The 17,957-nt window shown below is 39.0% G+C and overlaps 1 protein-coding gene across 2 annotated transcripts in view; it reads right to left on the bottom strand.

The window, feature by feature from the left end:
* Window positions 1-10,042: 10,042 nt before the first annotated feature.
* The window catches only part of LOC135110166 (uncharacterized), a 100,543-nt gene continuing 92,628 nt past the window's right edge, over window positions 10,043-17,957 (bottom strand). The window contains exons 3-6 of one of the 2 annotated variants that reach the window (XM_064022157.1): window positions 14,139-14,305; window positions 13,735-13,885; window positions 11,593-11,796; window positions 10,043-10,531 (exon numbers count right to left, since the gene is read on the bottom strand). In XM_064022157.1, coding sequence (XP_063878227.1) covers window positions 10,381-10,531; window positions 11,593-11,796; window positions 13,735-13,885; window positions 14,139-14,305 — 673 coding nt within the window. In that variant the 3' untranslated portion in view covers window positions 10,043-10,380. Of the gene's footprint in view, window positions 10,532-11,592; window positions 11,797-13,734; window positions 13,886-14,138; window positions 14,306-17,957 lie in introns of those variants that run through there. The other variant, XM_064022158.1, reaches the window with a different exon arrangement.

The raw sequence follows: 17,957 nt of genomic DNA, 5'->3' as shown, positions 1-17,957 counted from the left end.
TCCTTGTAAATTTTTATAGGGAGGTCAGTGGGAGTGGTGGATCTTGGTTTGAATTTGAGTATTCTCTTAAAAACATCCACCGCCTGGACACTGGGGGGATGAGAGGGAGCCGGAAGATAGGCAGGAAGCAGAGTGGTGTGGAGGAGAGGAAAGGTTTGACAGATAGCAGCAAAGTGATCGTTCATCTCCTGAGCCGCGAGATTAGCAGGAAGGTGTGAGGTGCAAGGAAGAGACGAAGTGTGCTTTTGTAGGCCACACAAAAGCTTTGATCTTAGCGTACCACTGTCTGTTGTTGGTCAGCTTGAGGTGGTGTATCTTGTCTGGGTAATAGTTTGCCTTTGCAGCCTTAATCTCCCTGATCACTCTGTTTCTTAGCTTCCTGTATAGGACCGGGCAGGAGTGGAACACCCAGGTCCGCTGACGTATGAGTCTTTTAATGCGGGGTGTCATCCAGGGAGCATCAGACGGGTGCGTTGTGACGCTCTTGGCTGGGAAGTAGCGGTGGAAAGCTTTTGTGGTGGTGGCGACGTAATTTTGCCATTTTAAGTGGACGTCCTCCACATCCAGCACCTCGGTCCACGGGTGTTGTGTCACCCACTGCCCAAACTCCCTCATGGCTGAGTCAGGCATGGGGCAGTGGGTCCTGGTGACCGCTGACCGGGGGGTCGAGGTGGTGGGTGTGGGTGTCCACAGTATGGAGAGGTGGGTGCTCCGTCCCATGGGAGGCAGCGGCTTAGGGGGCGAGTACTGCTGGCCCAGGTCTGTCAGTATAAGGTCGAGGATGGCTTGCTGGTGGGTGGGGAAGTCCACGACCTTGGTGAGGTGTAACTGGTGTAGGATATCGTTGATATCTAATCTGTTAAAGTCCCCACAGATGACCAGTTTAGCGGCAGGATACTTCACCCTCAGGGCATCAGCAGTGTCGATGATGTGAGCGGTGAGTAGCTGTGCTGTGGTGGCTCGTGGGGGGTGGTACACGACGCACACGATGATGGAAGCCGTGTTGCTGGGATGGCAGGGGGGCGTGACTCTCACCCACAGGGCCTCTACACCGGCCGGAATATCGACAGGGAGGTGTGAGGGGCTGAGGGTAGAGCGGCAGAAAACGGCCACTACCCCCCCTGCGTCCTGACCTCAGGTGATGGTAGAGCTGGTAGTCCTGCATTGTGCACACCTCAGGAACAATCTGCCACGCCTCAGTAACCGCCACAATGTCTGCACAAGTAGAACTCACCGTCACGATTAATTCGTCCATCTTGTTGGCTAGAGATGTCGCATTGAATAAGAGGAGGGAAGGGAGACTGTACCAAACACGCAGTGCTTCAATGTGCCTGTATTCCTTCTTCCCCATCCTGCGGTCAACTCTGGCACTTGAGGTCACAACCTTGATGGGACGCACATGTTTCCCTCCCCTCGACCCGCGGTTCCGAAATAGTTTCAGGGACTTAAAGCACTTTATCACGTTGGGCGGCGGGTAACCTGATCCTCGCCTGCGACGCAGGAGGTAGTTGCGTTCGTACGTTTGCACTGGAGCACACATTATTCTTTATGTGTCAACACGCACTCGCTAAATGTGTTCACAAGTACAACAATTCCACCATGGCGAGCCTAAACTAATACCTAAAAGATGAAAACTGAGAAAAACTAAGGTCGCTATCACTAGGGGCGGGGAAGGCCAACAAGCTGGCCGAGGCTGCCTGAGAGCGCCAAAGGTCACAAGTCCTGCCCGTGTGAGGTCAGAACGGTGTGTGTGTGTGTGTGTGTGTGTGTGTGTGTGTGTGTGTGTGTGTGTGTGTGTGTGTGTGTGTGTGTGTATTGGAGAGAAAAAAATTGTGACCTAGCCACTCGAGTTGCAACAAATACCACAGGTCTTAACACTAGTAAAAAAAAAAAGATAAATTAAAAATAGATTTAAAAAATTAGGAGACCCCGAAAGACGCGAGCCAGTAATGAGAGCACCGCTGCTAAGACATTACCTATATTAATGTTTTCCGGGTGTTACTTGGCTGTCGGAGCAGCAGAGGTGCCCGCGGCGACAATGGCCAGTGCGTCACATGTCTGCTGCGTCAAACTGTTTCATAAAATGTCCTCCCTCCCTCTTCCACACCATGATGGATGATCAACAAGGACTTGAGGTGACGGCTTTCTCCCTTCTGTTCCCCGTCAAACTATCAGACGCCAACAAAGAACTGCATTAAATAAGAGCAAGGTGGGACAGTATTCCTTATACTGCTCTTGTCCCATCTTTCTCTCAGAGAGAGAGAGAGAGAGAGAGAGAGAGAGAGAGAGAGAGAGAGAGAGAGAGAGTTAAAATTCAAATTCTTTATTTCCACTTTATAGTGGTTATTACTCCCATTATCAGACTTTCATACATTGTCAAATATGATACAAAATAAGTTAATATTATATAAAATTACTTTAAACAGTAAATAAGGCATTATATGTACACATACATACTTAAAACTATTGAATAAGGAATTATATGTACGTACATACACATACATTCTTCATCACCCCATCCACATAAACTCACTCACTCACTCGCTCATATCAATTATCGTTATCTTTCATTTATTTTCAGTTCATTGCCCTCCCAAGAGGAGTGCAACAAGAGGATGCATTATGAAGCAAAATTATCCATTTAATTATCATTAAAAGATCATTATAAACTTTACATTTACAACCAGAAATTAAGGGGATGTTCTTGGTTTCATGTTGTAAAGAGTTCCACACTTTTGGGCCTATGACTGAAAAAGCCTTACCACAATCATTAGTCCTTGTACGTGGAATAACCAGATTATTTTGTTGTCTGGTGGCACTTGGAGTTACGTCACAGACCATTAGGTAATGATTCAACTACACATAAATTTAAACAGCTATGCTGACATCGAAAATGTGTTTTAGTTAGATTTTCAGCAATTTCAGTTCTCCAAACGCAGGAGTAACGTAGTCATTTCTTCAAGCCTCCTATAGCAACTTTGGCAGCAATTTTTTTTAAAACTTTTTGTACTTCACTTATTAAGGTGGTGTCGGTGTATCCCCAAATCCGCAACACTAATTAATGTGTCTCAAGTCTGGGTTCCTCAGTCTCAGGTAAGGGTTCCATTGTCATGTCAAGGTTCCTAGCGAAGGGACATGTTTATTGAATAGTGACCTGACGCTATAGCTAGCTAGTGTAGACATGGCGCCTTATGTTGCTAAGTCGTCTGGTTGTGTTAGTTCTTCTGTTCTGGAGGCCTTCGATGTGAAGATCTTAGAAATGGAGGCTGAGTTCCATCGGACGATCTCGGAGATGCAGGCGGAGTTTCGTGAGAGGATCTCAGATCTATAATACCTCACTTTTGGAGAAAAGATTTTGAGGAACTGAAAGGGTACCTCCAAGGAGTTGACTAGCAACGGACGCAGGGTGAGGTCAGGTCCAAGACGGAGTTAAAAGAGATAAGGCAGGATGAGGGAGATAAGATGGGATGTGAGGCTATAGGGTGAGAGGAGGGAAGAAGTGTCCGGAAGGGTAGAAGGAGGGAAAGAGGGGGAGATGTTGAGCATGTTAAGGGATCAGGTCATGCTGAGATGGGAGAGGTGAGGTTGAGGCGAGTAAATGAGGGAGTGGAGAGAATGGAAGGGGCCGAGATGAGAGATCAGGTGAAGTAAATGTAGATAAATTGTATAAATATTTCGTAGATAAATTGCATATAGGACAGCAAACATCCTGTACAGAGCAATAAGATCAAAGAAAAATTACCCTAAGTGGATGATTGTTAGGTTAAAACACTATATAGGACGGAAAAGAATTTTATATAATAAATTAAAGGTAGGGGAGAAGGTTTTAAGGCCACAATATAATTCATTATTTAGAACAGTCAAGAGATTAACGATGAAAGCTAAAAACAATTATGAATTAAAGGTTGCCAGCCAGGCGAAGACGGGCCCCAAGGGATTTTATCAGGTATATAGGACTAAGAATAAGGAAACAATAGGTCCATTAAAGGTAGCAGATGGGGAGCTGGTTAGTTCTGGGGAGGAGATAAGTAAAATTATGAATGAGTATTTTTTAACTTTCTTCACCCATAAAAACTTAAAGGATATGCCAAATAGTGAACAGATGTTTAGAGTAGATGAAAACGAGAAGCTGACAGATATTACCATAACTAAGGAGATAGTGAAACAAGAAATAGGCAAAACACCAGTACCAGATGAAATATATCCCATAGTACTTAAGGAATGGAAAGAGGTTATTAGTGAGCCGTTAGTTTCTGTCACTTGAATCAGGTGAGGTACCAGCAATGTGGAGGCACTCTAATGTACTACCCATCTTTAAGAAAGGAGATAAAACTTTAGCGTTTAATTATAGACCTGTCAGCATAATTTCTGTTGTATGTAAAATAATGAGTCAATAATAGCGAGGAACATTAGGGAGCATTTAGACAAACATAACTTGGTAAATCAGTCTCAGCATGGCTTCACGAAGGGGAAGTGTTGCCTGACGAATTTGTTAAGTTTTTACAGTAACGTTTATGAGGCAGCAGATAATGGTGATAGTTATGACATCCTATATCTGGACTTTAGTAAAGCGTTCCATAAGATACTCCATCAGAGGCTGGATAAGGTCATGGCTAAGCGACAGGCGACAGAGAGTTGTGATAAACGGCTCGAAATCCGAAAGTGGTCATGTGATTAGTGGGGTGCCACAGGGATCAGTATTAGGGCCATTGTTGTTTTTAATATATATCAGTGACTTGGATAGGGGAATTTGTAGTGATGTTAGTAAATCTGTGGATGACACGAAGATAGATAGATTAATTAGGTCAGAAACGGATGCCATCGCTTTGCAGGCAGATTTAGATAGAATGAACGAATGGACGGACAAATGGCAAATGCAGTTTAATATCAACAAATGGAAAATATTTACCATAGGTAGAGGAAATCCACAAAATAGGTGCACAATAAACAACGAAATTCTGGTAGGTTCAGGGTAGGAAAAAGATTAAGAAGTTAAAATTAGCTCTGAACTCTGTCTAAGAAAGCAATGCATAGATCCCATACACAAGGCAAATAGGGTATCAGGATTTATTTTTAGGAGTGTTAAAAGTAGAAGGCCCGAAGTCATATTAAAGTTATATTTGGTGCTGGTTAGACCTCATCTAGACTACTCTGTGCAGTTTTGGTCCCAACATTACAGGAAGTATAAAGGTCTATTAGAATCATTACAAAGGAGAATGACTAAAAGGATACAGGGGATGAGGAGTATTCCTTCCGAGGCGCGATTGAAACTTTTAAATTTACATTTTTTAGAGAGACGTAGGTTAAGAGGGGACCTTATAGAAGTCTTTATAAGTGGTACAAGGATTTATAACAAGGGGGGACGTAAGCAAAATTCTTAGGATCAGCAACCAGAACAGAACAATAAATAATGGGTTCAAGCTTGAAAAATTTGGTTTAAGCAAGAGATAGGAAGAAATTGGTTCTCAAATAGAGTGATAGATGAATGGAAAGGACTCAATAATCAAGTTGTTAGTGCTAAGGCATTAGGGAGCTTTAAAAGAAGATTAGACGGATTTATGGATGGGGATGATAGGTAGAAAGAGATAGGTATACTCGTATATCATCCAGGGACTGCCACGTGTAAATCTGATGGCTTCTTGCTGCTTCCCTTATTTCTTATATTATTATGTTCTTATCCTCTGTATTCTTTCCAGTTTCCGTATATCTTTCTTTTTTTTATGTGTACCCGAAACTACTGTTGTGCATTCCATTTTAGGTCGTATCATGCTTGTTACAATTTTCTTCATTTCCTTACCTAAACAGTTAAATGCCACTCTAATCTTTGTTAACAAGCTGTATGAAGAGCTGAAATTTGTGTTTATGTGCCTTTCAGGTGATAATGTGCCCTGGATCATTAATCCTAAATATTTTTTTCTTCATTACTTTTTTTTTATTGTTTCTCCTCCCATTTTGTATTTCCATGAAGGTCTCTTTGTACTTTTTACGATCTCCAAAACATGGCATTTTCTGACATTAAATTGTAGTTTCCATCTTTGGCTCCATGTATGTATCTCGTTAATATAGTTTTCTAACTCCTTGCAGTCATTTTCATTCTTTATTATTTTCATTATTTTTGCATCATCACCGAAAATTTCTTAATTATCTAGATCCTCTGTCATATAATTTACAGTAGGGTACCTTACGGTACCGTTCTTGTCACTGCAATAACTTGAACTTGTGTCTCTGTTTACTGTTCTCATTTTCCTCTCTTGTAAATAATCTTCCATTTCAATATTGCTTCTTTTAGTCCTCCTTTTCTCTCTCTCTCTCTCTCTCTCTCTCTCTCTCTCTCTCTCTCTCTCTCTCTCTCTCTCTCTCTCTCTCTCTCTCTCTCTCTCTCTCTCTCTCTCTCTCTCTCTCTCTCTCTCTCTCTCTCTAACTTTCACATAAGACTTTTAAGGATAATTTTCTCACTTTTTTTTTGTTTATATTTATTTATTTTCTTCATTTCTTTATCTAGATAGTTAAATGCTACCCTAATATTTGTTAACAAGCTGTATGAAGAGCCGAAATTTATGTTCATGTGCCTTTCAGGTAATTATGTGCCCTGGATCATTACTCCTAAATATTTTTCTACATCACTTTTCGTTATTTTTTCTCCTCCCACCTTGTATTTCCATGAAGGTCCCTTTCTACTTTTTACTCTCTCCAAAACATGGCATTTTCTGGCATTAAATTCTAGTTTCCATCTTTGGAAACGTTTTTTTTTTTAGATCCGGGTATACTGCATCAACCCATCTATCCCTCTCTTGCACTCTATCTATTATTCTCGTATAAAAGCTCAGTAGATTTGTGACACAGGATCTCCCTTTCCTGAATCCAACTTGTTTTTCTGTAATTTTCTTTTCATCTTCTAAATATTGCACCATCTACCTCTAATTAATATTTCACATAGCTTGCTTACAATACTTATTAGTGGCACTGGTCTGTAATTTAATGGTTCCATTTTATTTCCCCTTTTGTATATTGGGCCTATGTTAGCTATTTTCCATTCCCTTGGTACTTTTCCTTCTTTTAATGACAAATTGATTATATCTCATATGGGTTCCTCCATTTGTTTTCTGCATTTTTTTAACATCCATACATTTACTTGATTTTGTCCCATATCTTTACTAAAATCCAGCTTTTCCATCAGTTTTTTGATTTCTTGTCTATTTAGTTGTATCTCCTGTATCCTCTCATTCCGTAATACTGTAATACCACTTACGGTGCATCAAATGGTTTCCTTATGTAAACAGGGATTGAAAACCACTCATCTCCTCAGTAGTTTTATAAATTTTTCCTTCTATTTTTAACTTGTTTATGCCATTCTTATGTTTCATTTTCCTGTTTATGTATATGTAGAAGAGTTTGGACTCTTCCTTGCGTTTTCTTACTCTGTAATTTTTTTTAAGTATCTTTCTTCTCTTCTAATTGTACTATATTCATTCCTTGCCTTTCTGTATTCTTCCCTAGCATTTCTGTTCAGTTTTATCATAAATTTCCCTCCATGCCCTGTCCTTTTTTTTCGTTTTTTGCTTCTATACACCTAGCATTATACCATTCACGCTTCCTAATTTTCAGTTTATAACTTGGTAAAAACTGTTGCACTTCCTCTCTATACTTGCTCAAAATATTTCATATTTTTCTTGCACTACTACTTTTCTTGCACTAGCTCTTTCCACTTCATTTTTCCGTAGAATGTAATATATTCTGCAAAGTTTGCCTTAGCATAGATAGTTCTATCTCCTATTTATGTATTGTTCATTCCTGTGCAACACTTTTTCCTCCTGTGGTACTATTTCAATTATCACATGATCACTTCTTCCCAGTGGACTCAAACAATGTATACTTGGTCTACTTTCAGTGATTTTTGTAAATATAAGTCCAACTGTGATGGTTCTTCTCCTCTGCATCTTGCAGGCTCTTTTACCCACTGTCTCTCTGCATTCAACATCATGGTTTGCATAAGTTCTTCGCTCCATGACCCGACATTTTCTTTCATTTCCATCTCCTCCCAGTTAATTACTTTAGTGCTGAAGTCGCCTACTAAGAGCATTTTGTTACTTTTTTCATATAATTTCGTCTATACTATATCTTGTTTCTAGTTGCATGCTTTTAAATTTATTGGTCTCTTATGCACTAGATTTTGGTGTTATGTATGTCACAATGATTTTTATTTTTTTTTCACTTCCTTTGACCTTAATCACAACATTCAATGTTTCCACCATTCCATCACCATATTCAAATTCCTCAACATCATCTTCTTTTACCTATATCATCACTCCTCCTCCTCCTCCTTCCTTTCCTTTTCTGTCTCTTTTTCATGTGCTATATCCTTCCTTTGCAAATCCTAACTTTGTTTTCTCTTTTAGTTTTGTTTCTGTCAAACATACCACATCTGGTTTATTGTTCTTTAAATGGTTCCAATAGACTCGACACCAAACCATCTATGTTACTATACATAATCTTTAAACTTCTGCTTGGTGATCTTGCATGGCATCTTTGTGCCACCATTTCCTCACTTTCATGTCCACAACTTTCCAGGTGAAGCTTTTCGCTTGTTCATGTGTTCACTTCCCGTGTTTTGACTGGGCTTCTTCTCTCAATTCTTTCAATTTAATTATCTTTTCTTCGTTCATGTCTCTTTTTGTCCATATTTTCTTCATTCCTTCTACTTTTGCCAATTTTCCTGTTCTTTCCAAGACATATTCCGCTGCTGTTTCTGACAAATCTTATTTTCATTGGTCTTGTCCCATTTTCTTCATACTTTCCTATACTGTAAACCTCTTCATTTTTTTTTTCCGATTATCCCCTCTCCTTCCTCTGCCACTTCTGCTACAACTTCCTTGCCTTTTCACTTCTTTTTCACTTTTCACTTTCTTTCTAGCTATTTTCATGGGTAGAATCCTCTCTTTAAGCTCAAATACTACCAAACACATCTCTTTCTGTATCGTGTCTCTCACAAGATTTTTTTTTCCTTTATTATCTTAATCTTTTTTTTTCTATATCCTTATTGTGTTCCTGCTCTTGTTGTTTTATTATCTCCTCCACGTCCTCCCTTTGTTGTTGTTCTCTCTCTTCCTTCCAGCTTTTGACTTCCTCTGTCACTAACTCCTTCACTTCTGCAATCCTAACCTCTTTCTCTTGCAAAGTTTTCTCTTCGTTCTTTTCCTTGTGTTTCTTTTTTTTTTTTCACAGCACTTCTTGTTTGAGTTCACTGTTTTTTTGTCACCTCTTCACTCAGTTATTTCTTTTCTCTTTCTCTTTCCACCTCTCTCTTTTTCATCTCTAATATTTCACTGGACATTTTTTATACATTGTCACCATCCACTTCTCTTTCTTCCTCTCCACTCCTTTATCATTGATGTTAAGCTATGTATTTCTTCTTGTATTTTCACGTCGTCTTCTTGTCTTCAGCAAAAAAAAAAAAAAAAAAAAAACGTTCCACGTCTGAAGACGCAAAACTTTTTTTTTTTAGCTGTGGTCTGATTTTTTTTTTTTCTTTTCTTCTAGTTACAGTCTGACGATAACACACACTTAATCATTTAATTACAACCTTAAAGAAAAGCCAGCACGTCTTAAAAACAAAGCTGTAAGTGTGACCAAAAATTCTTGAAAATGGAGTTTGAATTATTGCCAAAAAACCTTAAAAATAAAGTTTAAATAATAAGTCTAGGGTCTTAAAAAACAAAGTTTCCTTCATCAACTAAAATTGTCAAGAATAAAGATTGCGAGCCGCAGCACAAAACTATTGCTTATGTTTTTATGTTAACATGGAAGTGTTCAAATGAAAGTTTTGCTGTGACAGCAGAACAGTGCTCAAATAAATATTTTGCTGTGTCAACAGCACAGTGTTCATATAAAAGTTTTGCGGTGTCAGCAGCACAGTGCTCAAATGAAAGTTTTTGCTGTGTCAGCAGCACAGTGTTCAAGCAAAAGTTTTCAGTGTAGTTGAAAAAAAAATAAAACTTTTTTTTTTTTTTACGATAACCTAAAAGGAATACATTTCTAAACAGCCTTAAAATAAAAATTGTGTATTTGCCTAAAAGGCTTGAAACCAAAGTTTTAATTCAGGCCCAAATATTAACGAGGCACATTTTTGTTATAGCCTAAAGAAACAGTTTTGAAAACTACTGAAAGTAAAGCCTTGATTGCAGCCTATCAATCATAAATCATTGGTAAAATATCAAGAGTAGTTAAATGCATAAAAAAATAATTATGATAATAATAATAGTAGTAGTAGTAGTAGTAGTAGAAGTAGTAATGACAATGATATGTTACCACTGCTTACTAACACAGTATTACCAATATTGACAATAATGAGTTGTTACCATTACTGTTCATACTAGCATTGTTTTAGTCCTCCTCCTCCTCCTCCTCCTCCTCCTCATCATCATCATCATCATCATCATCATCATCATCATTACCACCATTATCACCATTATCATCATCATCATCAGCAGCAGCATGAAGCAGATAATGCAGGAAACACGCCTTGTCAGGAAGCCTGTGTGGGAGAAACCAAAGCTAATTAGAAACACACACACACACACACTCTCTCTCTCTCTCTCTCTCTCTCTCTCTCTCTCTCTCTCTCTCTCTCTCTCTCTCTCTCTCTCTCTCTCTCTCTCTCTCTCTCTCTCTCGAATGGACGGATAGATGGCAAATGCAATTTAATATCAATAAATTGCAAAGTGCTTAGCGTAGGTAGAGGAAACCCACACAATATGTACACATTAAACAACCAAACTCTGGTAGGTACAGGGTACGAGAAAGATTTAGGAGTTATAGTTAGCTCTGAACTCCGTCTAGGGAAACAATGCATAGAAGCCAGAAACAGGGCAAATAGGGTAATAGAATTAATTTTTAGGAGTGTTAAAGGTAGAAGGCCCGAAGTAATATTAAAGTTATACTTGGCGCTGGTCAGACCTCATCTAGACTACGCTGTGCAGTTCTGGTCCCCACATTACAGGAAAGATATAGCTCTATTAGAATCAGTACAGAGGAGAATGACTAAAAGGATACAGGGGATGAGGCGTATTCCTTACGAGGCGAGGTTGAAGCTGTTAAATTTACATTCTTTAGAGAGACGTAGGTTAAGAGGGGACCCTGATAGAAGTCTTTAAGTGGTATAAGGGTTAGGGATATAGGCAAAATTCTTAGGATCAGCAACTAGGGTAGAACAAGAAATAACGGGTTCAAGCTTGAAAAATTTAGGTTTTAGGAAGAAGATAGGAAACAATTGGTTCTCAAATAGAGTGGTAGATGAGTGGAACGTTATGTTATTATGTCATGTTATTAGTGCTAGGACACTAGAGAGCTTTAAGAGAAGATTAGACAAGTTTATTGATGGGGATAATAGATGGAAATAGGTAGGTATATTTCATACAGGGACTGCCACGTGTAAGCCTGGTCGCTTCTTGCAGCTTCCCTTATTTCTTATGTTCTTATGTCTCTCTCTCTCTCTCTCTCTCTCTCTCTCTCTCTCTCTCTCTCTCTCTCTCTCTCTCTCTCTCTCTCTCTCTCTCTCTCTCTCTCTCTCTCTCTCTCTCTCATACACATACTCACCTGATCACCATACACCCCCACAAAGTGTCAGCAAGGTGCGTCAGCTCTCTCCACTCCTCCAGTGTGATGGTTTGCTGTGGTATCCAAACACCTGCTAGCAGACCTCTGCCCCACACCGTGTCCCCTGCTGCCGCCATCAGGTGAAGCAGATGCCGCCACTGTGCTGCCTCCATCCTGGCCCCGGGGAACGCAATGCCATAATATCTAGAAGGGAAAAACGAAAATAAGATTAAATGATTTATTTATTTCGTTGAGCTTCTTTGTCTGCTTGTTTTGCTTACAGGAATTGATATCTTATTTTTATTTTTTTTATGATTTTATTTGTCTTTCATATTCTGTTTTATCTTACTGATGATTTAATCGTTGTTATCAAGTTTTTTTTTTCTCTCTCTCTTTTATAATCTTTTTGTCTTTCATATTCTGTTTTTTATAATATTAATGTTCTAAATGTTGTTATCAACTTTTTTTTTCTTTTCAAGAATTCTTTACTTTTCACTTGCTTTTTTTTTTTGTTTAATTTACATTTACATTGCTTATTGTTTTTTAATACATATTTATTCCTATTTTCGTATATTCTCTCTCTCTCTCTCTCTCTCTCTCTCTCTCTCTCTCTCTCTCTCTCTCTCTCTCTCTCTCTCTCTCTCTCTCTCTCTCTCTCTCTCTCTCTCTCTCTCTCTCTCTCTCTCTCTCTCTCTCTCTCTCCTCTCTTCTCTCTCTCTCTCTCTCTCTATATATATATATATATATATATATATATATACTATATATAATATATATATATATATATATATATATATATATATATATATATAGCAAAGAGTTCAGCTTCAAAGATAGATGTATTAGCAGTCGTGCCATTTGCTTGATAAAAGGAGGGAAAGAAGAAGAAGAAGAAATAAAGTTATTGGAGATGTTTTTGGATAGGTGCCAAAAGTCACGAGGGGAGTTAGATCGTGAAAGATTTTGACACCCTCTATTAATGAAGGAGTTTTGGCTAGTTGGAGAACAGACTTGGTTTGGTTCCGGGCAGGAATATAAAGTGAATGAGATTCTGGTGATGGAAGGCTCAGGTACCTTTTGTGGCCCACCTCTCTACCATGTATAGCATGATAGAGAGATGGCCCACAACAGGGCTGTCTGTCTGTCTGTTTTTCTGTCTGGATGCCTATCTGTTTGTCTGGCTGGCTGTCTGTCTGGCTGTCTGTCTGTCTGTCTGTCCATTTATCTTTCTGTCAGTCTGGTTGTCTGTTTCCCTGTCTGTCTAGCTGTCTGGCTGTCTGTCAGGTTGTCTGTCTGTCTGTCTGTCTGTCTGTCTGGTTGCCCTAATTGTCTCTCTGTCTGTCTGGTTGTCTGTATTGCTGGCTGTCTGTCTGGTTGTCTGTCAGGTTGGCTAGCTGGGTGTCTGGCTGGCTGTCTGTCTGTCTGTCTGTTTGTCTGACTGTCTGTCTGCCTGTCTGTCTGTCTGTTGGGTTGTCTGTCTGGCTGTCTGGCTGTCTAGCTGACTGTTTCACTGGCTGTCTTTCAGTCTGTCTGTCTCTCTAGATGTCTGTCTGTCTGTCTGTCTGTCTGTTTGGCTGGCTGGCTGTGTGTGTATCTGTCTGTCACTTAATTACACATCACACACATCAGCCACTTTCTTCTACTGATGTGTTTCTTTTAGGCTGAATTAAATTACTGAATGATTAGTTCATTCTTCATCTAATTATGTTTTTTTTTTTTTGTATTTGTGTTATTTCTTTGTGAACTTAGTTGTTATTTTGTATAACATGTTTTATTTATTTATTTTTTTGTACTATTTATCTATTAGGTTTTATTTATTGTTTTATTTAGTCATCTGTTTCATAAAGTTTAATTTTAACATTCATTTCATGGCTTGTTTTTATTTATTTAGTTTTGTCCTTTTATCTTTCTTTTCCCTGATTTCTTCTTTGCCATTTTATTTGACGTGTTTCTGTTGTTCAGCAAATATTTTTTTTCTAATGCTTGGTGCTGAGAGGCCTTTCAGTTTTCTGCTTGGCGTCATGCTGTCTTGTTTGTTTACTTATCCTTTTTGCTTTTTATACTTTTCTTCCTTTATTATTTTTTTTTTTTGTTTTTAAGAGAGAGAGAGAGAGAGAGAGTACAGATTACACACACACTCACCCTCTCCGAGGCAAGAGTACCGCCGCCATTTGACACGCTTCCTCCATCAGGCTTTCGTTCACGCCAGAGAAGACTAGGTGCACACTGCTGATTTCAGGCAATGGTGAAGGAACCGCCGCTGGTGTTACCATCGCTACTGGAACGTGTATGTCTGCAAGAACGCCACTAGCTCAAAATCCGCACACAACACACACACACACACACACATCTCTCTCTCTCTCTCTCTCTCTCTCTCTCTCTCTCTCTCTCTCTCTCTCTCTCTCTCTCTCTCTCTCTCTCTCTCTCTCTCTCTCTCTCTCTCTCTCTCTCTCTGTCTCTCTCTCACACACACACACACACACACACACAACATTTCATAAATACCAGTGCAAGGCACTTCGAGGATCACTGCACCAAAGACTTACCAAGCCACCACAAGTTAGGGAGAGATGAAGCGGCTTGGGTGAGGGCTGCTAGGAGGCTGGAAGCGTGCTCATCACTAGATACAGCCAGGCGCAACACCGTAAGGCATTCAGGAAGCAGTGCCACGCACTCAGCACTCAGGTGACCCGTGAACTGCTTAAGGCGAGTCCTGTAATGGTGAGAGTTTGAATTGCTGCACACACACATGGTCTCTCTCTCTCTCTCTCTCTCTCTCTCTCTCTCTCTCTCTCTCTCTCTCTCTCTCTCTCTCTCTCTCTCTCTCTCACTTTAAACACTTTAAACACTTTATTATATTTGTCTTATATACATATATTTTTGAAATGATAAACAAATGAGACAAATAACTCTTTGCAAGTTATAGAAAGTTTTATGGGCAATGATATACAAAAAAATATTCAACATATGTGGGAAAAAAGAAAATGAAACATCCATTAACATTAAAAGTGCATACATAGGTATGTGCATGAAAACAAATACACATATTTACATCTATACAGTTGAATTGAAACTTCCTCATATCCAAGCAGTAAATTACAACACATAATAAAAATGATAGATATAAGTGAGGTCCAGGCGAGTAGATGAAGGAGTGGAGAGGATGGAAGGGGACGAGATGAGGGGGATTAGGTGAGGTAAATGTAGATGAGTTGTATAAATATTTCGTAGATAAACTGCATACAGATCAGTTAGCAAACATCCGGTATAGAGCAATATCACAAAAAAAATTACCCTAAATGGATGAAAGCTAGGTTAAAACATTATATAGAGAAGTATTTATAAGAGATTAAGGGCAAGTGAAGACGTTTTAAGGCCACAATTATTATTATTATTATTATTATTATTATTATTATTATTATTATTATTATTATTATTATTATTATTATTATTATTATTATTATTATTATTATTATTATTTTTATTATTACTATTATTATTATTATTATTATTATTATTATTATTATTATTATTATTATTATTATTATTATTATTATTATTATTATTATATGAATCAACAAAGGCAACCCACTGGAAAGCACGAATGCATAAGCCCGAAGGCCCAGTGGGTGTCACTTCACTGATAAGTTAAGGTTTAGTAACAGGAAGAAGGTATAAAATAGGAAGATTTGGAAATATCTAGTAGAGTGCTGAGAGAGAAGAAAGCTATTTACAAGTTTTTTTTAAACTTTCCACAATTACTAGCATTGACAATCTCAGTGGGAAGTGTATTCCAAAGTCTGACGGACGCTGGGATGAAACACCGGAAAGATTGCGATGTATTACATCGATTCACAGACAAGGCATGGTCGTTCAGGCTCACGGAGTGTCTTGTAGCACGTGCCGGTTCTAAGGGAGCAGGCAAAAACGGTGCAACTCGTGGTTGACATTAGACATAAATTTGAAGAAATAAGACAGTGATATCACCAAATGAAGACGCCGAAGTTTAATCTCAAGATTAGGGAGAAAAAATTTAATCTGGTTGAGTGCTCTATCTAAAAGTTTTAAGCTAGACTCAGCTGCAGAAATTCAAACAGAATGATAGTACTCAAAATGAGACAATATGAAAGAGCAAAAGCAGCTTTTCACAATATCATCAGAGGAATATATCCGACTGCACTTACGCAATAAACCAACTTTTTGTGAGATTGATGACGCAAGTGCAACTCAGAAGTGAGTTTGGGATCAAGAGTGACTCCAAGCAACTTCAGTGAGGAACAATTTGGAAATGGCACTACATTGACAACAATATCAGGGTGAAAAGGAAAAGGCGTCCTTGATCGACTAATAACCATTCTGTGGCACTTGGGTTTAGTTTCATACCCCACTGATCACACCAAGACATAATCCTTGAGACATCACGAGTAACAACATTAGTGATTCCCTGTCTATGCTGAGAGGAAGGAATTGCCGCATGTAAAGTGGTGTCATCAGCATAAGCAACCATATCAGACTCAATCGCACACCACATGTCAAATGTATACATAATAAAGAGAATAGGTCCCAGGATGCTTCCTTGCGGAACACCGGATATAACTGAACTAAAGGAACTGAAATAGCCATGAACAGTCACACGCTGCTTTCTATCGGTTAGGAACTCTGAAATAATTTGATGGAAGAGGCCACCAATGCCAAGAGATCTGACTTTAGACAGGAGGACCTTGTGGTTAACACAATCAAGTCAAGTGAAATTACTCTAGATTCATAACCAGCACCAAGAGCAACTTGAATGTCGTGTGTTATGTAAACAAGAGCATCAGAAGTACTGAGACCTTTCCTAAAACCAAACTGACTAAATGGCAACAACTTATTAATATCTAAAAAAACGGGTAAGACGCTTGGCCAGCAGGCGCTCAAAGATCTTAGACAGAACCGGGGTTATGAAGATGTGTCTATAGTCACCGGGATGAATGGAGGGTGAGGAGCCCTTTGGAATAGGGGTAACATTTACATTACGCCAGCATACCGGAAAAGAACCCTTACGTAAAAGGGCTCTAAAAATAACTGCCAACTTTGGAGTCAGAGGGGAAACAGTCTTTTTGTAAAAAAAAATTGGCAAAAAACCCAGAGGATCACAACCGCCGAACGAGTCTAAGTCATAAAGGTATCTTAAGACTTCAGAAGACTTAAAATCAATAGAGGCTAATTTTATATCCTGGGGACAAGACGACGGCAGTTCCAGCTCTTCATTGCATTGTTTTGAATTAAAAACACGGGCTAAAAGATTGGCTTTGTTCTTTGAATTATAGCAGATTGAACCATCTGTGCAGGAAAGAGGAGGTAAACTTGAGTCCACACTGAAGAGGGACTGCTTAAGAGCTGACCACCATGAATGTGGCAGGGAGGTGCCAATCAGAACATTTTTAAGGTCTTCATTATACTCATTCTGGACACTGGAATATGTACGCTGGGCTATTGAACGCAGACGAATGTAATTCTCCCATGACTCATGTAAGCGCAGCCGAGACCATTCACAGTAAACAACCTGTTTTTTTTTTTTTTTTTCACGCTGGGCACGCCTGTAGTCATCAATATAATGAATTAGATAGAAAAGTCAGGAGGTTAACGAGGAAAGCTAAGGGTAAATATAAATTAAAAGTAGCCAGCCAGGCGAAGACGTACCCCAAGGGGTCCGAAGAATAAGGATACTATAGGTCCATTAAAGGCAGTAGATGGGGAGCTGGTTAGTTCTGGGGAGGAGATTAGTAAAATTCTGAATGTGTTTTTTTTTTAACTGTCCTCACCTAGGAAAACATGCAGGATATGCATGATTTTATCAGGCATACAGGACGAAGAATAAGGATACTATAGGTCCATTAAAGGCAGTAGATGGGGAGCTGGTTAGTTCTGGGGAGGAGATTAGTAAAATTCTGAATGTGTTTTTTTTTACTGTCTTCACCCAGGAAAACATGCAGAAATGAACAGATGTTTAGAGCAGATGAGAATGAGAAGTTGACAGATATCTCCATAACTAAGGAGATAGTGGAACAGTGGATAGTGGAAAGATAGGCAAAAAAAGTTTACGACACCAGGACCAGATAAAATATATCCCAGAGTACTTAATGAATGCAAAGAGGTTATTAGTGAGCCGTTAGTTTCTGTCTTTAGGAAATCACTTGAGTCAGGTGAGGTACCAGTAATGTGGAAGCAGGCTAATGTAGTACCCATCTTTAAGAGAAGAGATAAAACTTTAGCGTCTAATTATAGACCTGTCAGCTTAACTTTAGTTTCGGGTAAATTATTGGATTTAATAATAGCGAGGAACATTAGGGAACATTTAGACAAGCATAAGTTGATAAAATCAG

The sequence above is a fragment of the Scylla paramamosain genome, chromosome 20 (genome assembly GCF_035594125.1).
Source record: "Scylla paramamosain isolate STU-SP2022 chromosome 20, ASM3559412v1, whole genome shotgun sequence".
NCBI lineage: Eukaryota > Metazoa > Arthropoda > Malacostraca > Decapoda > Portunidae > Scylla > Scylla paramamosain.
This window is presented reverse-complemented; position numbering and strand designations above follow the sequence as displayed.